At 37.9% G+C, this 25,729-nt stretch overlaps 1 protein-coding gene across 5 annotated transcripts in view; it reads left to right on the plus strand.

Annotated features, from left to right (window-relative positions):
- Window positions 1-25,729, plus strand: part of LOC135746613 (glutamate receptor ionotropic, NMDA 2B-like) — a 123,638-nt gene that overhangs the window by 16,074 nt on the left and 81,835 nt on the right. For all 5 annotated transcript variants that reach the window (XM_073814219.1, XM_073814221.1, XM_073814222.1 and 2 more), the window contains exon 3: window positions 2,447-3,058. In XM_073814219.1, the coding sequence (XP_073670320.1) occupies window positions 2,447-3,058 (612 nt within the window). The remainder of the gene's footprint in view (window positions 1-2,446; window positions 3,059-25,729) is intronic.

Below are 25,729 nucleotides of genomic sequence, written 5' to 3' on the forward strand. Positions count from 1 at the left end.
GTTCATTTAATGCATTAATTCGATTAATTTGTTATAGGTGAAAATAACGTGTTAAAATGTATAACTAGGGATGCACAGAATTATTCATCCGAAAATAGCAAAAAACTAATTTTGGTGTTTGGCCGAACAAGTGAAAAGGCAGAATAAATTTGACTAACAATGAGGTCTTTGATGACGCGATCAAATTAACTAGCACAGAGTGAGAGACGCACAAATGCAGCAAACATGTTGGTAAAAGCATTTTAAAGTGTCTGAGAAAGACGCGAAAACATACAGCAGTACAGGTTTCATTTATCATTTAAAATCAAGACATCCTGAACACCATGCAGCGTATGAGAAAGGCACGGCGGCAATCCTGGCTATCTGCCGAATGCACAAGCACGGAGAACGAGAGACTTTAGCTGTTTATCTCATGTCATAGAGTGACGAAGAGCATCAGCAGTATATAATAAAAACTTCCTAAAGCCAGTAAAGTGACGATGACAAACACGCTTATGTTAAATGAGAAATAAAACGTTTATAAACACTAAGCTTTTTGTTAGACTGCTTTGTTGAGTGCTTTTTCCTCTGTCATCTCCTGTCAATCTTGCCAGTGTCTCTCTCTCTCCCTTTGTTCGTGCTTAACCGTGCACACAGGCGCCCGTCCGATGCTCAAGATACAGTGCTACATAATCATTTCTGCAAGTTTTTTAAGGCATAGAAATTAATAGGTTATTTGCATTTTGTGTGAGATAAGGAGATCGGATTAATATCCGTTTAGCCAAGACTCATTTATGTGGTCGAATGTAAAAAAAAACTGTTTTAACAAGTCTATATAGCTATCTGATCAGAGAAGTGACCAGGTGTAAAAGGCTCTATAATGACTGCTGGAATGCAAAAAAAATATTGTTTAATAATGTTAAATAAATAAAGTAAAAAAAAAATACATTATGAAAATGTTACTTGTGCAATGGTGAAAAAAATTGGCAAAATAATTAGAAAAATAAAAAAAATAAAAAAATTGTCCGTTGTTTGATATTCTGCCTTCAGCTGAGTTTTTCATTTTATTTGGCTTCAGCCAAGAATTTTCCTTTCGGTGCATCCTTATTTTTAATGCATTCAATACACCTGATCAAGCCAGGGCTGCGTTGTCACACAAGTTTATAATTTCACATGCTGTCAGGCCTTGCCAATTTAAATATTTAAGCACAAGAAGCAATACATGATCTCAATGCAGTGCTCACACGCTGTTTAAGAAATTGTTTAAGAACCGATAGATAAACATTATGCTCGGTACATCACACATTAGATCAATAGGTCTTGAGTTTTGTGGATGTTTGAACACATTCAAATATATGCAGTGCATCTACACCAGAAAAGCAATTCTGGACTAATGTATTTTCAACTATCTCTAAATGTGTTTGAAAGTGGACGAGCTCAAAACATTTCACATCCCGTTTACATGTGTATTTAGGTCGACCAAAAGCATCTTAACACCAGGTGTAAACAGCCTCTCATTTGCAGCTCGCTTTGATTTAAACCGTCTGATAAATGAGTAAATGTAAAATTTTAATGTCTATAACTACAACTTAGCCTAGGGACCTTTTTTGCCAAATCAATTCGCTTGATTTGGTGTGTATATTTGTGTGTGTGCAATTTTTAATTGTTCATGATAAATAGAGTAGTATTTAATTGGGGTCGTCCGATACTCCTGGTATCGAAATCGGTTCGGTAATGTAAAATGTGGTATCGGTAGTAATGCCCCAGATGTTACAGAAACAGATTTAGTGGACTGAATTGCATAATATTTTTTTGTGAATGGGGTGACTATGTTGTATTTGCGACGTGTGCAAATGTGCAATGCTATCAGTGAGTGCAGTTCATTTATAGGGAATTTCATCCGTGTGTGTATGTGTGCGAGAGAGATATTTTGTTTGTCAATAAATCAACTTGTATCTTACTCTGTCTAATTGCATTTGGTATTCAGTGTACACACACTTTCTCTCTTTTACGTGCACCCTGTCGCTTTGCTTTACACTCCAGGTCTTCTGAACTTATAAATACATGTAGATGTAGATGCACTTGTACTGGTCCCTGCTAAATCTGGCAAGCTTCCTTTTGGGGTCTTCATGAATAAAAATAAACAAGATAAATTGTGGTTGTAGTTAGGGTTAGTCTGATGTAATTATAATTAGCTATGGTTTGTCCTCATTAAACGATAACTAGGTAAATGTGTGCATGTGTGGCATGTTAACTGCTGTAAGTGACCCCATTTTCCATGCCTGCCTATGTTACTATAAATTCTGTCCAATATATGTTAATAATTAAGAGGACACACCATCAGAATGAGGGCAACTTTGTTCTTCAAACCAAAGAGGACAGATTTACTTTTGCCTTGCAAGTCTCACTATTTTGTCTTTTATACCAAACTTATTTTTTCTCCCCTCTCTTTCCTTTTTTCCTGTAGGGACTGTATCTTCACTCCTCCGCCATGCTTGTCAGCCTCTACGTCTCCTCTTTCCCCTCCGATCGCCGGATCCTGTCTTTTGTCTCCCTTACTTCCTCCAAACCACCCCTTTCCTTCTCACTCCTGCTCCTGTCTCTCCTCTTCTTACCTACCTGCGAGTCTCGCCGTGGAGGCGGGATCGGGACACCAGTCGGGGGCATGAGCGGCGGCGACCGTGGCGTATCAATAATCAGCCCTCCTCATTATCCTCCACCCGGAGTCAGTCCAGTGGCTCCTCCGTTGCCACCAAAGTTTGCTCAAGGCCTTAGCATTGCGGTGATCCTTGTGGGAAACTCAAGCGAGGTCTCTCTCTCTGAAGGTGTGGAAAAAGAGGACTTTCTACATGTCCCTCTCCCTCCTAAAGTAGAACTGGTCACAATGAACGAAACGGACCCCAAGAGCATCATAAACCGCATCTGTGCTCTAATGTCACGGAACTGGCTCCAGGGTGTGGTGTTTGGGGACGATACCGATCAAGAGGCCATCGCCCAGATATTGGACTTCATCTCGGCCCAGACGCACATCCCGATTCTGGGTATCCGTGGAGGCTCTTCCATGATTATGGCCGCCAAGGTATGGAAGACATAACACAAGCACCAGTGCCTAGAGTATTGCACAATACTGATAGACTGTTTGAGTACTCCACTTTGTAATATACTTTAGTCTTGGCCAAATTCTAATGCAGCCATGCATTACTCAGCACAATTAGCAATCCCACAATGCAATGCAAATTGTGCAAAATGGGAATAGGGGCAGAAAAAATAAATAAAAGTATCTATGTAGAGAACGTTTATATCTACACACACCATGGAAGTTGCTGTCTACAGTGGCCCTTAATGTAGTGCGTTTCGTCCCATGACATGTTTGTCCTAAGGCGGTTACCATATGTGTTTTAAAATTGAGAGATGAGTTGTTGGTTGCGATTCGCAATCTCACCACTAAATGCCACCAAAATTTACACACACCACCTTTAACTCTTTCCCCGCCAGCATTTTTTTGAAAAGTTGCCAGCCAGTGCCAGCATTTTTCATGATTTTCATTAACGTTTATGCCTTCCAGAAAATGTTCTTCTTTAAATATATAAACATACAATATATCAAATGAAAGAACAGACCCTCTGCTTTAAAAAAAAACAAACAAAAAAAGAAACGTTTCATCCTACCTTCATAGACCTTTTGCGAGTAGACGTCACAGTTACGTCACTGCAAGCTGCGCAATGTGGTGTCAGAAAAACAGGGGAAATGAATTAAACACGAGTGAAACAAACAATATAACTCACATAAAAATGGCTTGTTGTGCTGTTTAGTGTCAGAATAGGAATGCCAAAAAAAGATTAGCTTCATTTTTATAGTATATAGTCGTCAAAGACACCATTTGAAGATAAACGTAGGTGTTTATGGTTGCAATAAGCCCTTAAACGAACAGACTGGAGTGATGAAATCATCTGGAAATCTTTTAATAATTAGAATAGAAAATAATTAGAGAATATGTTCAGTGTTCTGTCGAAGGCTGTTCCCTTTATGTGTTTCTTATAGCGTTTTCATCACGTTACGTTTATAATTTATTTAGAAAAATTAAAGATTTGAATGAGTTCATAATATCAATATTATCACCAATTTAATTTTTCTGTTTTCTATTACTTCTTTTTACCTTATATCTTAGCCTATGTCTTCTTCCTGTTTGTTCTAAAATTAGGATGTTTACATACTTAATAAATATCAGGGTTTCCCGCAAAAAATGTGTTAGTTAGGGTGGTAGGGTTGGGCGAGTGGGCGTGGTAATCAAAGGGGCGGGGCGTCTGCGTCATGATGAAAGTTAAAATATTTTTATTTAAAACACTCAAATTAAACTTAATTTTGAAGAAACTATGACAGAAAATGAGCACATACTAGATTATTAATGAATTAAAAGTTTTTAACAGATACCAACAATTATATCTAATCAACAGGTGCGTGAAACCTAGCTAGCATGTTGCTCAAACATCAAAATCCTCAGCTAACTTACTTTAAATTTTGCAAGAACTATAGACGAATGCAATAACAAGCTTTAATAACCCCAAAACATAAGTCCACTTACAGTTCTCATGGACACGCGTTTTATCAACTGGCTATGGCCGTGTGGCGCGTGTGCACACTCGCGGTGTGAAGCGCGTACGCGCTATTCTCCGAGATGCACTTGACGGGACTTTGTGCAGCGAATTTTTTTTTGGACGACCTAGTTAAGGCGGTAGGGTTTCCAAGCTTAGGCGGGCTGCCTGAACTGAAATGTGGTGCGAGAAACCCTTGTATTGTTCTTATGATTCATACTGTGAAAATAATTGATTTACCAATAAAGAGCAATACATATACATTACATACATGCACACATATCAGTAGCCAAGCCATTTAAACGTTTAATTTATCTAAAAAATAAACGTAACGTGGTGAAAACGCTATAAGAAACATTACACTAAAGAGAAACAGACTTCGACAGAACACTGGATCCATAAAAATCACAGTTTAACGCTAAAACACTTCACATTGCTCTTGCAGAGCTGTCACTTTCTGCCACCGGTTGGCTGTTTGCAAACACGCAAAAGGTCTATTAGTTCTCTTTTTATAACCTCTTAAATATAGGTAGGTTTCTTCAAAAACACAAAATTTTGAGCCAAAAGCTGAGATAATTGAGTTTATTAATTCAGAGTGATCATCAAAACATTCACGGACATACAGATGCTTGCCTTAGGGCGATACTTTCGGGTTTTATAAGTTGCAGAAGAGCTCTATTACGGATTGCCTGAAAAACTCATCATTGGCAGGGAAGCGTTTTCTCTTAATTGACAAGATAACTCGTCAATGGCGGGAAAAGAGTTAAATAATGTGGTTAATTTTATAAAGATTTTTTCCATCATTTATCTATTTAAACCTATTCTGTAGAATTCTCAAGATTTCGCCCCAAAACTCATCGCATCCTGCCCTTAAAAGGTTTCTGCCTACGGTATGTACAGTAGACAGCAGACAATAAGGCATCTCACTAGGGATTGGAACAGTGCCACTGTCTCTATCTCTCACTGTCTTGCTTTAACAGTCCTTCTGTTTCAGTTTGTTGCACTACACAAACACACACACATGCATGTAAACACACATGCAAAAACACATACAGGTTTCTCTCTCTCTCTCTCTCTCTCTCTCTCTTTTGTCTTTTTCTCTTAATTTCCCTCCAAGGTCAGAGTTGTGTAGCAGCTGTAGCAGGCCTGTGCCTGCTGTTAAGTTAGTGGAGGTCTGAACTGCTAGTAACAGATGTGAGCTGAACTCATAGAGCTGATTTCTGTCACTGTCCGTGCCGTCATTAGCTACCTCCAATGTGTTTCATTAGGACGGGTAGGTTAGAGGCAGAAGAGGGAAAACTGGAAGGAAAGGCAAAAGAAAATAAAGGCTGTGCAGATCTTTTTGTTTTTCGAAAGATAATTTTTCCTGGCCAATAAAAGACTATGGAGACTGGAGTGCCGCAAGAGAAGAAAATTGTAAATGTCACACAGTAAAAAACAAGAGTCAAGTACATTCATTTTGTCATCTTGTTGAAAAGAAAAACAGAAGGTGACTGTACACTTGCAGTGTTAAATACACTGTGCAAACAAAAGCCGCTTTCACACAATAATCATGGTAAATTACCATAAAATTACTTTACCAATATATACACAAATGTGATGTGCCTTTACGTAAGACACCATTCACACATCAGCACCAAAATACAAGTAAACTTTGTGATGTTAGAAGTGGCAAAAGTTTCCACTAAATGGCGGTGTTGTGGCTGACAACATGATAGGGTATGACTCTGTATCTGACATACGCGGTCAATATTTTTGTTGCAATTCGTTCAGTTGCTCTTGACCCAACGACATTGTATTAGATGACTTCAAACTGAACTGGGAAAACGCAGACGCTACCTGCAGCTAAAACAGCAGTAATGTTTACACATATGGCTACACAGCGGGTGTGTGAAGGACGCAGACAATTCGACAAATACAGTGAAACGTGTTTTGAAAGACTTTGATGAAGAGATGTGGACGGATCACTTTTGCATGCGAGAAGATATTTCTGGAAACAGCGTGGAGACGGTAAACGCGTCATTTGTGTCAGAATGTTATGATTCATCCAAAGCATCAGTGCAATTTACAGTGTTGGGGAAGCTACCCTGAAACTGTAGTTAGATAAGCTACAAGCTACTTATCAGTAAAAGTAGTTAGCTACGCTACACGTTACTACTAGGATATTTACAGTAACATTATATTACAAGTACTGAATAATTGATAATGAAGACTGTTTTAAGAAAAGGATTTGGGGTTAAATGTTATACAATTGGTCTAGTAATACACAAATATTTATCTCAAACTGAGATAAATATACTGTCTGCAAAATTGCCAATGAATAGGCATAAAAAAGGAAAAAATAGAGAGCAAAAAACGTTTTAAATGACCTAGAAACACTTTTAATACAAAATATTATCAACAAACTAATATATTTAATTATATCATTGCCTTTGTGGTTTGATCTTTTTATCTGGACTTTTTTTTGATTGGCAGATATTTGATAAGGCAAACACAATCTTAGTATGGCAAGTATAGTACAGCAAGAAAAATAAAAATGTACATTTAATATAAAAGCAATAAACAAGGATAATTACGTTTAAAATGGTTATTACTAGGGCTAGGCAAAAAAATAGATTTTTCGATTAATCGTTTTTTAAAACGTGGTCGATTAAAAATTGATTCTCAAAGAGCAGAATCGATTTTTTTCATATTTATTTCCACAAACATTGAACGGAGGAATGGAAGCATTTTAGATTTCGCAAGCAAGACGTGTTGTGGCTTTTAATTTCGTTTTATTAATTACCCACTTGTAAACTGCTGTTCACTGTTCTTTTTTATTAATATAGTATGTGTATTAAATCTATATTCATTGAGTTGAATCAAGAATCGAGTATAAAAACCTACCTGAGAACCGGAATCGAAAATTTAATTGAGAATCGGAATCGAATCGATTTGATAGCTTGTGAATCGAAATCGAATCGATCTGGAACATCTGAATCGATACCCAGCCCTAGTTATTACCCACTTGTATGTGCTTGAGGTTTTTGACGCAAACAAATCACATTACACATTTGCACATTACATACGAACGTGTAAGTGTTACTGTTTGTTTCTTTAAGAGACATGAACTTGGATAAGTTACGCCATGGGGAATAAATCTTCAGATTCTGCCATCATGCCTTGCTCCATCACAGACATAATAATATGATGGGCGTGTCGACTTTACTCTGGCACGTTCTTTACATTATCATCAGACGATCTCTGCAAAGATGCGTGAAAGTAATAATGGCAGTTATGAACAATTTTTGTATGTGATCTAGTAAGACAAGAAGATGCTGCTGCACTGCTTAATTTCATTAGATTTTAGCTTTGCTGTATCCCTTCTAGCCACAAATCCTGCTTAAGGCATCACGGGCAAAGGTTCCTCACAACCTGGTCCTTCTACATTCGACAGAATAGTTTTAAATAGATAAATGATTTAAAAAATGTTACACATTTGTTTTTACCAAATGATTTAACTTCCCCCCTGCCATTAACTCTTTCCCTGCCATTGACGAGTTTTCTCGTCAATCTGCAATACCGCTATTATCCACCCGGAAGTATTGCCCTAGGGCAAACAGCTGTATGTCCGTGTATGTTTTAGAGATCAGATGCAGAGCGATCTTTATCAAAAATCCTTCACAAAAATGGAATTATCTCAGCTTTTTGCTCAAAATTTTGTGTATTTGATGAAACCTACACATATTTGAGAGGTGATAAAAACAGAACACATGAAGATAGGATGAAACAATTTTTTTAGTTTGAAAGCAGAGGGTCTGTTCTTTTATTTCATATATTGTATGTTTATATATTTAAAAAGGAGCATTTTCTGGAAGGCATTAAACTTTTATGAAAATCACGAAAAATGCTGGCGGCGAAAGAGTTAAGAGAAAACGCTTCCATGCCAATGACTAGTTTTTCAGGCAATCCCTAGTACAGCTATTATCCACCAGGTGGCGCTTTTCCGCAACTTATAAAACTCGATAGTATCGCCCTAATGCAAACAGCTGTATGTCCGTGTATGTTTTGAGGATAGCTCAATCCTGCCTGGTCAGCTTACACAGCTACTTACTTGACAAAGTATTTTACTACGGGTAAAGCTACTCTGTTTAAAAATTAACTGAACTACCGTTAAGCTACAGGAAAGTGTAGTTAAGTTAGTAGCATCGCTAATTACTCCCCAACACAATTTACTGGGAATAGCCTCTTTCACACAGTAATTTCTGTAAATTACCATGCATTTACCAGAAGGAATTTACCAGTAAATACAAAAAAAATGTGCTGTTCACACATTTACACGTTCCGTTTTTTTACCAGTAAGATATCATTTACACATCAGTACCAAAACACCGGTAAATTCGGTGAGAAAGCGGAAGTTACCTGTGCCATGCGCCGATCTAAGTCTTGTATTCGTAAACAATGGCGGGTTATGACTTCATATCCACGGTCCGTATTTTGTTGTTTTCACATCTGTGGCGAACGCAGACAGTCCCAAACTTGCTCGTGACCAAGATATTACATTAGGTAACGTCAAACGGAACCTGCGTCTTAAACAACAGTACTGTTTGCACATTAGGCTTACAGAGGGGGTAAGGACATCGGCAATTGGGCAAATAGATGGTAAGCTGTTTTAGGGCGTTTTCACATTAGCACTTTTGGTGCGCACCCGGGTTCGATTGACATCAGAGTTCGGTACATTTGGATGAAGTGAACGCTGTCTTCCGAACTCGGGTGCGCACCCGCGAAACGTACTCGAGTCCGCTTAAAAAGGGTGGTCTGGGGTTCGTTTCATGTGAACTCCAGATCGGTTCGCTGCTAATGTGAGCGCAATCGTACCAAATCGCGGAAGTGAACCGCTGTTAATTACGTATTATATGGAATGTACCACCAAAACAGACGTGTGTGTTTGTGTGCGTGCACTTACCTTGACAACAAAATGCATAGAATGCTTGCTTGAGTTTTGTTCTTATTTTTTTAAACCTTTGGTTTTGTTTTCAAAGAAATAATACAGAAACGCACTTTCGTCTGTCTGCCGCAAACATACTAAAGTCGTTTCGATGACAACGGTCTGTCTGCCGACGTCAATTTTTGCGGAGGCATTCAGAAGTCATCTCTCTGCTTGCAGTTAGTCAATCACACTTGTCGTCTTCTCGTTTACAGCGGTTGCCAAGCAACATGAGAACGCGCCGGCTGCAGCTTGACGATGCAAGCGTACCGCGGTTCGGATGCAAAGATAATATGTGAACACAGTCCATGGGGGGCATGGGGAGGGGGGAGCAATCAAACTCTGGTTCGGACCAGGCAATCGCACCAAATGTGAAACCGTCCTTAAACAACTTTGGTGAAGAAATGTGCTTGACTTTTATGCAGCGTGTGTGTGAAAATTTCCGGGGATAAACGTCATCGTATCAAAATATTATGATTGGCCCGAACTGTCAGCGTGGTCGGACGTTGTCTGTTCAAAATGCCGGTAATCTTTACATTTACATGTATCTGATGCTTTTATCCAAAGCAACTTACAATTGCTATATATGTCAGAGGTCACACGCAACTAGGGGTTAAGTGTCTTGCTCGGGGACACAATGGTGGCACATAGTGTTTACCTGTAAATTACTTACAACCTCTCTTACTGGTAAATTGTCAGCACTGATTTACCAAAAAGGTTCTGTTCACACATGACCGGTTAACTGCAATTTACCAGTAAATTACCAGTAAAGCCTGTATGTGTGAAAGAGACTAATGTTACAACTTGTTTTACTAGAGCTTTTTCCTAGACTGATTTACCAGTATTTTAAAGCGGTCCTGTTCACACGCAATCTCTTAACGGTAATTTACTGATCATTTAGTAAAGACTGAATATGTGAAAGCAGCTAAATACTACCTAGACTTTTACATAACATTCTCAGGCTTTTCACAGCTGCATGCATAATTATTTCTGTTGCAATAACTCATTGTGGTTTAAACATATTTAACGCACGGTACATTCAGTATTCTCTGGGTCTAATTTTGGTGGTAACTCCATGACCCCTTCCTGATTGGCCTTTATTTGGTTCAGTTATATATTTCATGAACAACTTACCATTACATATGAGAACACCACTGATCACAAATTCCACAAATGCATTTAACATAAATCTGGGTAATGCTTTTGTAATGTTTTAGGTTAGGAATTTGTTGATGTGTCTTTACATTTTTCTCATTTGCCAGTAAGGCTTGATATGAACAGAAACTAAGTGATCTTTTCACTAGCTTCGGGCTGTCAATTCATGAATGAATATTAGAATACTTTACAGTACACCCAACTAACTGCAGTCACTTGCACTTGAGCTAATGACTTCCTTCATTTCTTATAAAGTGTGTTTTGGTCTAACTGCTCTTTTGGAGATTTGTTGGGATGGTAACGCATTTGTGTAGAAAAACACCAATTGTCTCAAAAGCAACCAATTGTTTCTAAGCACATTTTTGTAGCTCCAGATATCTTGCCTTCCTCAAACGTTTTAATTTTGTACAAAACTCAGCGATTTGAAAAGCGTTGTGTCCCTGATTGGCCAGCTAATCTGTACGTTGTGATTGGTCTGAATACCTCTGACGTCAGCCGGAAATGTGACGCTCCTTATCATGTTTGAAAGATTCGCTCACATTGCAATGCTCACAGGAGTTAACTTACTGTACAGGCTGTGAGTCCGAAGCGGGAGGAATTATGATAATCAGGGTTCCCACGGGTCCTTGAAATCCTTGAAAGTTTGTGAATCTGCGGGAAAAAATTCAAGGCCCTGGGAAGTTTTTGAAAATATACATACATAGATACAGGTCATTGAAAGCGCTTGAATCTATTTTATGCAATAACTTTTCTGGAAAAAAATCTGTATTATTTCCTGTGTAGTGTAGGATAATAAGAATTCTAGACTTTTTAAGCACACGTGCTAAACTGTTCGATTTGAATGTTTATATCTTCTGTATGTGAATGTTGATTTATACCAAAATGCTTTTTTGCATAGTTGTGTTTGTCACATGAAAACGTCTCGGGTTACGTATGTAACTGTTGGTTCCTAAGGAAGGAACAAGACGCTGCGTTTCCCTTGCCATACTTTCTGCGTCCCTGTAACGGCGTCTTTGGCAATATTTCAGATAGGCATATACTTCCTGCCTCCTGCGTCACCCTGTCTTTGTCGTTAAGCCTCACCATTGGTTGAATTTGATATACACATTCAGACGCACTTACCCCTGGATGCGCCGCCAAAGTGTCATCGCAGTGACATAGCGCGAGTTCCCTCGAAAGGGAACTGTAACAATGTATCTTAAAAGGTAACACAATGTAACCTTGCTCTCACTTGAAATGTGTCCCCACATTTAGTCCTTGAATTTGAGGGTATTGGACCTGGAAACTCCTTGAAAGGTCCTTGAATTTGAAGTTAACTAAGGTGTGGGAACCCTGGATCATGACCGTCATGTCCACGTCAACAGGCCCAGGAAGTAAACTGTTGCGTGTGTTTGTTGTAGTCCAAGAATTTTTTTTTTACTTTTTTGGAAGCGATAACTTACATTTTCATTTATCTTAGGGTTTGTACCTTATGCATATCGTTAACATGTACACACTTACATACCAAAGAAAATGTAAAATCGTAAATTGGACCATAGTTGCTTTTTAAATATTAGCATGCTGTCTTCATTCAGTTTTAATACTTTTTAAGTCATTGATGTGGACGGGAAAATTTTTAACTTTTTTATTTTTTGTGTGTACCATTTAACCATGTTATGTAACCAACAACAAGCCAATAGTAATTGCTTAATGTAACGTTAACATGTTATTGTTTCAGAACAAATTTGAGAGAAAACGATCAAAGGGAGTTGTTTCAATCAATTCTGCTATATAAAAGATTCGCTACATTTTGGTTACCTGTTCCCTCGACCTGAATTTTGTTGAAATGTAATATCAACCAATCGAAAGAGACTTAAGAGGAGCTCAGAGGAATTCTCAAAGCTCATAAAACTAGAAAGGATTACAAAAGGATTTCTGAAGACTTGGGCTTCTATCTGTCCAAAATCTGCCAGATTTAAAACATGGGACATTCTCTTTTATTGTTACCATTTGTAGAAGTGGGCATCCCGCAACAATTAGTGTAACTGCACACCGTAGAGTCTTTAATAGGTGACAAGAGGTTTAGGTTACAAATTAATACCTGCAGGCTTTTCGTGCACTTTAAGTGCCCTTGATGTGTGTTTCCGAGTCCGTCATAAAAATCATCAGGTTATAGTGATTTCATGGGTGGTTAGCTATGAAGATTAAGATCTAAAAAAAGGCAAGGGGGCAAGCTAGTGGCTGGTTCACATCAGCTCTGTGACATCAAGCTCATGCTGACGTGTGACCTGATGCTGTAAGCCGAACCAAAGCAGGACATGAATGCAATAACGTGCTTTTCCAATAGTGTAATATCCCTAGTTAACGTTAAATGTACGTAGATCCAGCCGAGTTTAGTACATATTCTATTCATCTGTCAACGTTTTCTTTGTTCAAGATCTATTTTTGCCATATCTGCAGGCTGTTATAAAGAGAAGGCCTCTTTTTAGTGCTGTTGTAGGGTTGTTAAAACATGCCGCGTCCTCTCGTATGCTACTGCAGAGCGCTATAAGGGGCTAATTGAATTAGCGAAGACATTTAACCACACTTGATGCCATCTCCAACTAAACACACACGCGTATGCGCAATGTTATCTTCGTTTTTTATGTTCTTCGTAGTTCCCACGAGCAGTGGATTGATAGCCGTAGATTTAGGTTATACATGAGGAGAAATGATATCATAGCCTTTGAACCAGCCAGCTTTATAGTGTTGTGCTGGTTTATCCATTCAGCATTCAGCTTTACTAAATGTTAATGGGAAGTCAATTTGTAATGAGCACAGTCATACTGCTAACTTCACGTTTGATGGAAAAATGCACCGAAATTCTGCCTCTCTCGCATGGCACACAGAAGCATTTATACACGATGTATGTAGCTGGGGGGTGTTTTGACACCGAATGTATTGTCAAACCGCTCATGTGATGCACTTGCCTAGTCTGCTCATGCAACACAGTCTCACACATGTACTTACACATACACAAACACACATTGAGAGAGAGCTCAGTGCTTCTTTAGGATTTTCATGTCACTACTGTATATAATACAATATCGCATTTTCAATGTGTCACAAATCCATGTGAATGCGCTTTCATATATGTAACATTTCAGGCTTTTATTCCGCAACATTGATTTGCAAATACATTATATGTGGTCTGATCTGTTAACACGCCTGCAGTACGAATGGAGATCATTTGTGATGCTGGGACCATTGTGCCGACAATTGTTACAAATGAGCCTCAGTCCACCTCGCTATAAATCTCTAGATAAACACAAACCTTACAAAGGTGTCGGCCATCGATTTAGAGCCTGCTGTTCTGTCAGCATCATGGGGAAAGCCATATTTTCGTATCTTACATCTGAACCATGTTTAGTAAGCTATCAGCTCAGTGTTTATCAAGTGCCTGTCACACAGTAGGTAAAAGTCAAGTGGTTAAAATGAATAATTATGAAATGGCGTCTTCTCACAGAGTGGATAATGAATAATCATGACATGCTGATGCTAATGCAGACAAGCTCAGTATATAATATAACATTGATGTTAGGCTCAGAAAATAAAAGTCCAAACATCATTTTTCTATCATTTGCAAGTGTCGTTTATGTATCAAACATTAATGCAGTTTTAGTCTTTCGAGACCCTTCGAAGGTGATGCATTACTTTTATTTTTTCCTCTCCCCTTTTAAAGAAATAGTTCAACCCAAAATGAATATTCTGTCATTCACATTATATATTCATATCTGCAAAAAATCGAGACAAAATAAGACAAATAAGATAAATTAGCCACCCTGTAAAATGCGAATTTTATTTATGTGCTGTTAATTCCCCTAAAAAGTGTAACACTTCCTTTGGGGTGCTTAATAAAACACTGATCTGCTAGTTTAAGCCCTACCTTCTTGGCACAGCAAAAGTCTTATGCCGATTATGCTTAATAAACTGATAACGTGTGAGGTCATGTAAAGACTTAAAACAGTTATCGGGGCAAGCCCATAAATGGCTTAAAGGGGACATTTCGCAATACTTTTTAAGATATTAAATAAATATTGGTGTCCCCAGACTACATATGTGAATTTTTAGCTCAAAATACCATATAGATAATTTATTATAAAACGTTAAAATTGCCACATGGTAGGTGTGAGCCTTGGTTGGATAGTGCAGATTAAGGGGCGGTATTATTATAATAAGATCCCCTTTTGACATCACAAGGGGAGCCAAATTTCAATGACCCCACTAGGGGGTGCTAGACATGTATTTTTTCACGTCTAGCGCCCCTAGAGGCCACAAGCGCCGCAGCACTGTCGGAAAGGTCACAAAGTGTGCATTTCAGCATTTCATGTGTCATATAATATAATTTCCTGGGTTTTATTTTTTACAAACGCCAAAAGATCAGGTAGCTCATGTTTACAAGCCAGTTAACGGTTGTCGCTTGGTTAAAGTTTATATAAAAAAAAAATTGCCTTAAAGGCGACTCAAACCCGGCTCGCCCGTGTCCTAGGTCCATGACGCCACCACGGCGCCACAATGTCATGTGATATAAGTCTCTCTCTAAACTCTCCAAGTAGCCTCCAGTAAAATTCATGTAAAAAAACTAGTGTTCAGACACCAGACAGGATAGGATATAAGCAATATAACATTACTAACTAGTACAAAAGCATGAGGGCCAAGTCAGCATCGGTCAGAAACCCCTCCTCCTTCTTTAGTTCACGCCAGCGAGGGAACGCTGGACCAATATAATTGATCCTCATCCTGCTTTTTATTCTGTCACTCTCCCGTTTTCTCTTTCTGGTTTCCTCCGACAAAACCTTGGGTTTCTTTTTCTTAGTTGCTGCCTTGGCCATGACAAAAACATCAGGAAAATAAATAGTTGCGCTCTCACGTCCGAATTTGAGGAAGTGGAGCAAGTGCGTATGCCGTAAAGCAGATTTTTGTAGTTTTTTGTTTTGTGCTCGGGTTACTACTCGAAACCCCAAGTTTAAAAGTAAGAGTAAAAGCCATACAGACCCCGTCAGGCTATGGTGGACATGTCATTCAACCTATTTTAAGTCGATGTACCATCACAAGGGTCTTGAAAATATATTATGAAAGTTGAAAAACTGCAAAGTGTCACTTTAAGAAAAAACCTTTGGCACAGGTCGTTTTTTGTACATTTCCACGTTTTCAGCCTTATCGCTGTTTCCCATAGTATAGTTTAAGACAGATTTCCCGCCGACTTTTAAACTGATTATAGACAGTGCCGTTTGTGAAACCTCCAAATCCCATGTAAATGCAGTGAAAACGCATGAAAACAGGTTTATATAATCGGCAGATTTGAATAATTATCTGCTTATTCTGCGCATGTAAACCAGGTGTGCCTCATACATCTTGAAAAGTGAAGCCGCTGGCTCTTTGATCGCCCTCTGGTGGCTGGCTGCAGTACAAGTCAAAAACCCCGCCCTCTCCATGCAAACGAAGGAGACTCGGCTCTAAATAAAAAATGATTTACACTTCTGAAGATGGTTTTGCTCCTTTAAGGTAGTTATTATCATGCTGATATGTTCAATTTTTCATTTTCGTGATAAGTTTAATTTTAGCTAGTAATTTGATGCTATAGAAACGGGGCATGTTTTTACGTAACATGGCTGCGCCCATGGTCGGACATTTTTGGCTTCAATTCATTACAATAGAAGGAAGCGACGTCGCATCGTCCATCTTTTTTTTACAGTCTATGATGTAAACGCACTCATTGGTTCATCCAATAGAGTGAGTTTGGGGCGGGACCATCTGTTTGAGAACCTGTTTGAAAGCAGTCATTATTTTTGCAATTCGATTTGGTGAAGCTAGTGGCACAGAAATTACATGCTTCACCTTTAAATGCAGGTTCAAGAGTTCAAGCAGTTCTTTTAGATCATTTCTGATTGCGAACGCAAGATAGCACACCAATTAAACCGCATGCCGAACGAATGAATGCTACTGAAAGGCAAGAATGGATGGAGAGAGGGTTTGGTGAGTATGACAGCTGTAGAGGGAGGAAGAAAAGGACTAGAGAGAGAGGAAAGGAAGAGGGGGCTGTTTTAAAATGAAACATGTGGGTGGGAAACAGAGGAAGAGGAAGGCACTCAACATGCAGCTACAGCACGCTTAAATCCAAATGAAGGCATTTAAAATCAAAAAGAAAAACAGATTGTTAAAGAAGATTTTGTGATTTTTGATGAAATTTTGAATGAATGGATGATCAAAGTAAAACAAAAAATGAAAAATTATCAAAAAAGAGAAGGAAAATGTACTGCGTTTCCCAAGCACAGATGGGGGAGTGAAAATGTGCATGTAAAAGAGAGAGAGAAATGTGTGACATGCCACAGGAGGTGGTGGTTAAATACAGGGGATTGAAGAATGTTTTCAACCCTGTCTTTTTCTTAATAATTACTTTTACACTCTCTCGCTCTTTCACTCTCTCTCTCTCTGTGTGTCTTTCTCTACTCCACCCCAAACACACTCTGTGGGCTGCATTGGTTGGCATGGCAACCACTGCTACATACAGTTCTATATGTAGAAGGAAAACGAGAGAGAGAGAGAGAGAGAGAGAGAGAGAGAGAGAGAGAGAGAGAGAGAGAGAGAGAGAGATTGGTAAAGGGGCACATAAAGCGCCAAAGGTTGGGGTCAGGCTAAAAGACCATCAGACACAAACTTATAACTGCTTACCTCAGGTGGGAGGATAGAAATGGATGAAGTGGAGGAAACTGTACAGTATGAAAGATAATTAAAGTCAATATCAAGTAAAATATCTCAAGGTGGCCATAACACCTTTAAGTAGTCAGGGTTCAATACGAGTTCTACTGACAACTACTAAGATCTATCAACAGTATTATAATAAAATAATTGATTTGTTACTATCGTGCATATTTTTAACATTATAAAAAATGTTTTTTTTATGATTTCATTTACATTTATTTAATTAGGAGACACCTTTACCTAAAGCGACTTAAATGATTAGTCAATTTTCTTTAAAAAAATCCAGATAATTTACTCACCACCATGTAATCCAAAATGTTGATGTCTTTCTTTCTTTAGTCGAGAAGAAATTTTGTTTTTTGAGGAAAACATTGAAGGATTTTTCTCATTTTAATGGATTTTAATGGTCCCCAACACTTAACACTTAACAGTTTTTTTCAACGGAGTTTCAAAAGACACTAAGCAATCCCAAACGAGGCATAAGGGTCTTATCTAGCGAATCGATTGTCATTTTTGACAAGAAAAATAAAAAATATGCACTTTTAAACCACGACTTACGTCTAGGTCCGGTCCTGTGATGCTCCAGCGCAACCTCACGTAATTGCATAGTGACGTAGAAAGGTCACGTGTTACATATATGAAGCGCACATTTGCGGACCATTTTAAACAATAAACTGACACAAAGACATTAATTAATATCATTCGACATACAACAACGTCAAAACGGTCATCTTTTTCCACACTTGTAAACACTGGAGCGTAGTTTCGCGTTCGTCCTCTGTGACCTCTTGACGTCATGATGTATTGCGTGAGGTCGCGCTGGCGCATCACAGGACCGGACCTAGACGAGAAGTTGGGGTTTAAAAGTGCATATTTTTACAAAAATACGACAAACGTTTCACTAGATAAGACCCTTATGCCTCGTTTGGGATCATTTAGAGTCCTTTGAAACTCCATTGAAAAAAACTGTTAAGTGTTGAGTTAAGTATTAAATGTTGGACTCTATTAAAGTCCATTAAAATGAGGAAAATCCTGCAATATTTTCCTAAAAAAAAAACATAATTTCTTCTCGACTGAACAAAGAAAGACATCAACATTTTGGATGACATGGTTGTGAGTAAATTATCTGGATTTTTTATTAAGAAAATTGAGTAATCCTTAAATAATAATGGAGCATTTAACATTTTGACTTTGGGTTAAACTATGGAAATGGGTTTAAACTGGGAAGGAGGGTTTTTTTAATTATTAAAAATACTATTTTAATATTTAGTTGTCTTGTGTGTACAGTAGCTACGTTTACATGGACACCTTTCGCCTTCATCGGAATGAAATCATTCTGATTGACAAACCCTATTATAGCGGTTACATGAACACTTAATAATGTGATCGGATTAATGTGCGTTTTTACATGTACTGACCCGACAACGCTGTGTTGTATCACTTTACAGAGGATTGGAAGGCGATTAGGGAAAATGTAAGAATGACAAGACAGTTTCCTTGAACAACACAAACTTGCATTCTTTGCATCGTACGTCATTACGCCAATGCGAAATCACTGCACATTAGTGAAGTGCGGGTCTGCGTTTTTTTCTAACCTGCGGCTCTATTTATTCCGATTGAAGTGTTTACATGGAGCATTTTCATTCAGATTGAACATTTAAACTGATTACAGTTGTCCATGTAAAGGCTGCTAAAGCCAACAGAGATTTTGAATTGAATGGTGTACTTCCATTTTAAGCTACCTACATTTAAAAGAGTCCCCTACTCACATACTTTGGTGTAAATTGATAAAAGGGTCTTATTGTATTATACCAAATACACAAAATAATGTTGTTTTTAATGAATGAAATGGGTGACCTTTAAGCACCTTTATTCTTAAGAGTGTAGCATCTCACCCTTTGACTTACAGCTGCGTTTCCGGGAATGTGACGTAAAGCTCAGATCTCATTAGTCGACCGGTTTATTCGTCCACTGAAAGAAGGGAAATTCGTGTTTGAAAAAAGCCTGCATTTTTTGTGGCACTGCCAATGTGAAGTCATTTGTATATATGCGGTTAGTGTCTAAAGACTTCAAGAGTGTGGTACTCATCTCTTGGTCAATGGCATTTTTCTCTTACAGTACATTAGCAGTTTAAATGTATACGCAAATTTTCTTTCGTTTCTCCAGAATAGGCTGAGAAAATCTATTCTGTACTGTTCAGCCAATGAAATTCTGCATGGGTAAGAACGGCTCTATTGTTGTCTGTGATTAGATCCTGTCAGTAAGCCCTTGGTGTTAAACCATCATCATTGTTTCCCAGCTGTCGTAGTTGGGTGCAATGAGGCAGTCGTCACTGGTGAGAGGTGGCCAAAAGCCAAAATGAGCAAGTTTCTTATTCGTCCCTTCGTTCTCACCGCACGAAGTCAGTTGTATCGGGGCTGATTGCGTATTCGGCTGGTTGCTATGGAGCTGGAGTCTAATCCTCAGACGGGCTGGTGGTGTTAGACTCTAAAAGTGCATGAGTACAAACAAACAAACACACACTGTCATGTTTGCTAGGCTATAGTGTTCTGACGATCAGTTTTATGAAGATCAAAGACCTGTGAGAAAACCTGTGCTGTGCTTACAATAAGCCTCTACGAAGCTTAATGTACTGGCAGTCTCTTTTTTGTGTGTTTCTTACACAGTTTTGTATATTTTCAGGTTATAATTTTGTGTGGCTGTTTGTCATTGTGTTTTTAAATGTTTACTCCCATGGCTCGCTGTAGTAAAAACAAAGTCAAAGGAGAATAAAGAGAACAGGTGGAATGGATCTGATTAGGATCACACAAAATTCTTCTTGTTTCTTTCCTTCTTGTTTTTTTATTCTTCTACAATTCTTCTCGTGGTACTTTGTTTCTTCTTCTCGTCTTTTTCCCATCCTTTGTACTCGACAGGTTCCTGAAATTCTTTATTCACCCTTATTATTCAAATGGACCATGCTTAGATAATACAGAAACTTCTCTGCCTCAATCTCTTTTTTTAATCATTCGTGGCTTCTTGATGTCACTTGGAAGTGCTTTAGTGTCATCATTTTGTGCCTGTGTGTGCGAGGCTGTTCTTCGAGATCACAGGAGTCCAAGTGAGAGTGTCTGAGAGATCAAAGGGGCGAAATATGAAGACACCACGCATGCCAAAGATCACAAGGTGTGTGTGTGTGTGTGTGTGTGTCTATTTAGCAATATATAGATCAGTTGAGAATGTGAATGTGACATTATGTCAGCGTGACAATGAGCATGGATTTACAAACCTAAAAGCATGTGATAGGTGACTTGGGTTATGAAGGGAGCTGTCAGTCTCTGATGATGTTTGTTTGTGTTTGTTAGGGCACCGTAAGATCAAAGAGCTTCTGTCATACCGTGTATGTGTGTGTGTTTGTGTGTGTGTCAGCATTTAGCTTCATGCTCTTTTGTTCAGCTGCTTAATTGGACAGACAGTTCTCTCATCTAACACACACACACACACGCTCATGCAGTCTGGCACTGACAGAATAACACTTCACTTTCACCTCTAGAGACCATTTACACACTCAGTGTTTAGTACATAGAGTTTAGTCCAGCCAAAACAACACATCTAATAGCAATACACTTGAGCCTAACACACATCTTCTAATCACACATATAGTTGAAATATAATACCAGACATGCAAAAAGCAATGCATTACAGTGATTTTACCATGGTAAAATGGTGTTATTAGTGAACAGAATTATAATGAGACCCGCTTATCTTCTGAATGGTTGTAGAAGCTTATTCCAGCATCTTAAGCAGGGTGAAAATGATCAAAAAAAAATCATAAAATAGACTTTTAATGGTCAATTAAGTCAAGTCAAAGTTTATTTATATAGCACAGATTTAACACAACTGTAGTTGATCCAAAGTGTTTTACGGTAAAAAAATAAAAGAAACAGAAAGGAAGATAAATATTAAAACAATCAGACAAAGTTGTATATACATAGTTAGAAGTGACAACTATATATGTGTATACATATATACATAAACACCCATACACGTACATGAACACATACACACAGATACATACATACACATATACATATATTACCAACCCAGTCTCACGGACTTGCGTATAAATAGCACAAAGTGTGAAAATCGTGCAATACATACGCCAAATTTCAATTTGGCGTGCATATGATACGCCAGTCCTTCCCATTCACTTAAAGCAACACTATGTAGTTTTTTTACCTTTAAATAATGTCTCTAAAATTATTTCAGTGATAGAACAACTTTTAACTGGACAAATTGTACTGTTGCTGCAACCTGAGCAGCCTCCTAGCTGCTACAAACACACTCTGAAAGTGGCGGTGGAGGGTAGGAAACACAGCCTCGCCCCTCCCCCTGCCTGCAGAAGAGTGTCTGATACCAGGCACTGTTGCGCTTTTCAACCACATGGGAGAGCTGTAAGTCATTTTTACATTGAAACTACATAGTGTTGCTTTAAACAGCGCATGTTTTTTTGTCATTTTATTTATTCGTTTCTCAATGTTTTTGCTATGTTTTACCATTTTCGCTTGGGTTTAGGGTTAGAACAACTTTTTGTTATATAAAAATGACATCTTAACCCAAACCCCAATTCTAACCCCAACTCCAAGCGACCATGGCTTAAATATAGACAAAGACATGGAGAAACCTGTATATTAAATAGGCTCCTTAAAGCGCATCTAAACCCTAAACTAACTTTTTTTAGTTAATGATCTGTAAGAATGGGGCTTTATTAGTGCTGTTCATTGATTTTAGTTAGTTTTTTGACATTTGGATATAAAGTGTTTCAATACTACAATATATGGTGTAAAAACGTCTGCGTGCTGCCCTCTTCAGGTTGAACGGTGGCTACTGCAGTTGAATTTTCCTATTGGATGGTGAGTCCAAAAAATGACTCATGATGTAAGCAGGTTGAAGATCACCACGCCCTTGTTACGATCTCACCACACACTCAGTTCGTCCCCTCTATCTCCTTGGGATTTGCCCACTTTTCTTGCATTTTTCAAATATTTCCAGTGGGTGGAGTCAGGCTCTAGTTACGCTTTAAGCAAATCTGAAATCTAACCCAGAACCTAAGCGAATATGGTTTAAAAAAAATGAGAAACCAATAAATAAAACGACAAAAAGATGCGCTGTTTAAGTGAATGGGAAGGACTGGCTTATCATATGCACGCCAAATTGGAATTTGGCGTATGTATTGCACAATTTTTAAAATTTTTGCTATTTATACGCTTCTACATAAGACTGGGTAGGCAACATACATACCCAAACATCATTAGAATGCTAAGGTGTAAAAAATTTTAATGGTTACACATTATTATGAATAAGTCTATTGTACTGAGCATTTACTCTCATTAAGAAGATTCCAAAACAACCTCATGGTATTTCGTTACCATTTTACAAGGTGGCTAATGAACCTTGTATGAACCTCATACATTTGTAAATTTTAGTACAATCTGTTTTCACCCAGTGCCCAGTGGGTACAGGGGTGGAGCTTTGTTAACCCATATATTGTTTTTACTTAAAAAATGAAGTAAACGTCACTTAAAATGTTGTTTTTTTGGACCTGTGCTTAAAAATTTTAGTTCATTAAACTTATAAGCGTATACATTCATTAAACTAAAACATTTAACTAAACTGAACTTAAAATTATCATTACAATACACATAATCCTTTGCGCCTTAATATTTTGATTATTTATGCTTTATCACAAAATAGGAACTGATAAGAACTTTTACTGCTCAAGTATTTGTTAATAAAATGTCATAGAGGTTTAAGCTCTTATATTATTGATGTTGTTTTGTTGTAAAAGATCATTTTGTGAAGTCACCGTTCAGGTGATCAGTGTTTACTTAAATGAACCCTGTTCAGGTAATTTTATTGTATTTCTCTCCAAAGTACTGATACTATATTTGTTTCTGTGAAAAATAAAGTTTATTTAAAGGGACACTCCACTTTTTTTGAAAATAGATTTGATTTTCTCAGCTGATCTCTGGGTCTCGCAGTACCACTTTTAGCATAGCTTAGCATAATCCATTGAATCCGATTAGACCTTTAGCATTGCACTCAAAAATAACCAAAGACTTTCAATATTTTTCCTAACTTGACTCTTCTGTAGTTACATTGTGCAATGATATTAAGCAGTGCTCGAAAATAGTCCCCTGCTATTGAAAGTGTGAAAGTAACCAAGGTGACTATTTTCAATCATTACAAAGTCCTTGATTATTACGTCGGAATGAGAGTATAGTTCATATATCGGCCTAGAATATCGCAACTTTTAATTTTTCGTCGGTCTTAGTACACAATGTAACTACAAAAGAGTCAAGTTTTAAACAGGAAAAATATCGAAACTCTTTGGTTATTTTTAGCACAATGCTAATGGTCCAATCAAATTCAATGGATTATGCTAAGCTATGCTATAAGTGGTACCGCCAGACCCGGAGATCGTCTGAATGGATTCCAAAATCGTAAAAAATGTTTCACTCTAGGGGAGCTGAAAAATGAGCCTATTTTTTAAAAAAGTGGAATGTCCCTTTAATGATTGACTTACAGTCAGAAAAGGAATTTTGTGTTATAATGCCATTTATAACACCAAAAGTAATATATATAAAAAAAAATAGAAAATCTTTGAACTTAATTGATTGGAGATGTTGGACAGAGCAATTGATATAACAAATTAAATCAACATTTTTTTTTATAAAGTTATTTTATAAAACATATCCTCAAATCATAATGTGAACTAATGCTTTTTAGTAAAGACTACTAATGCCAACTCGATTCTTTGCAACACCCACTAAAGGTTCTATACTACAACTTAACCTATTTACTTTTACCCTGTGTAAAATCTAAAATGATTTAGCGCAACGGGTTTCCACGCAATTTTCTATCAAAGTTAACTAATTCGGGTTGTACAATTCATATTTTGAACGGATAAAAAATCTCCATCATTTAATTTATTAATCTACCACCTGCCCTGTAAGCACCCGCCCGAATCTTTGGGTATGTGTTTCGAAGGCTTAAAAGTGTGACATTGTACAGACTTCACCGCACAAACGCACACTTGTACGGAGACGTTAAGCGTGGGAACTGGGCATCCTGGTGGCTGTGAAATAGTGGGTATGACACATAAAATAACAATATCTCAGCTGTTGTTTTGATAGGAGCACTGCTCACTCTGATGCATTTTAAAATATTGATAAATGACATTATTTGCAGATGTGAAGGTAACAGTTAGTGTATGCAGATGCATTGTTTTTGCACTCCTAATGCTGAGGCCAAACAAACAGCCATGCCAGCACAGCACTAATACAAAGCCCATAAATATGTAATACCTATGCTGCTGTCTACTCAGCAACACACATGTACTGCGTAAAAATAATGCCTGTATTGTATCATGTATTGTTTGTTCCCAACGAAAGAGCTACTCGTGAGTACACATAAACATTCATTATAATGCACTCTAAACGCAAATGATTAGGTGACACAGGTGGTGCAAATAATTCAGGATTTTTTCATACAGTTTGTTTCATTGATTCAACATGTTTTTATTTTTCCAATACTGTGTGTTGGTGTGGGTGTGTATTTGTCAACTAGTTTTTGTATGCGCATGTATGTGTTTCAGATTGTGTTTGTATCTGTGAGCGTGTGGGGAGTATTTTTTCACTCTAATGGCATCTTTAGCTAGAACGTAACGATGGAAACTACGTTGCCACGGAAACACTGCATGTCTCTTTGAATTAGAAATCTCTCCATACACACACACACTTCCTTCTCTCTCTCTCTCTCTCTCTCTCTCTCTCTCTCTCTTTCTCTCTCTCTCTCTCTCTCTCTCTCTCTCTCTCTCTCTCTCTCTCTCTCTCTGTTACTGTTACTGACAGTGCAGCTGTCCCTAGTCAGAAGTGTCAGAGCAAAAAGAGATTCAAATTCAAACAAAAGATATATAGTAGTGAGAGAGAGAGGGAGAGAGAGACGCTAGATGGACCTCCTTGAAGTGAAAGTTAAAGCAATAATTACCTCTCTCAAAAGTGCAGAGATAAGGAGAGAAGCAGAGGATAACAGCTGTACGATGAGAGAGAGAGAGAGAGAGAGAGAGAGAGAGATTTTTTGGTAAATGCTTCTGGCATTCAGTAAAATTGTACAACCAGATTAATTCAAGTCTGAATTAAGGTTATACCACCACTAAAAGGGATACATTTTACATACATATATTTTTTGTTATGAACTGACAATGAAAAAGAATTAATTAATTTATTTATTTAGGCTCATGTTAATTTAAAATATACTCCGTCGCCGTGTTTTTGGA

This window comes from Paramisgurnus dabryanus, chromosome 4, assembly GCF_030506205.2.
Source record: "Paramisgurnus dabryanus chromosome 4, PD_genome_1.1, whole genome shotgun sequence".
Classification (NCBI taxonomy): Eukaryota; Metazoa; Chordata; class Actinopteri; order Cypriniformes; family Cobitidae; genus Paramisgurnus; species Paramisgurnus dabryanus.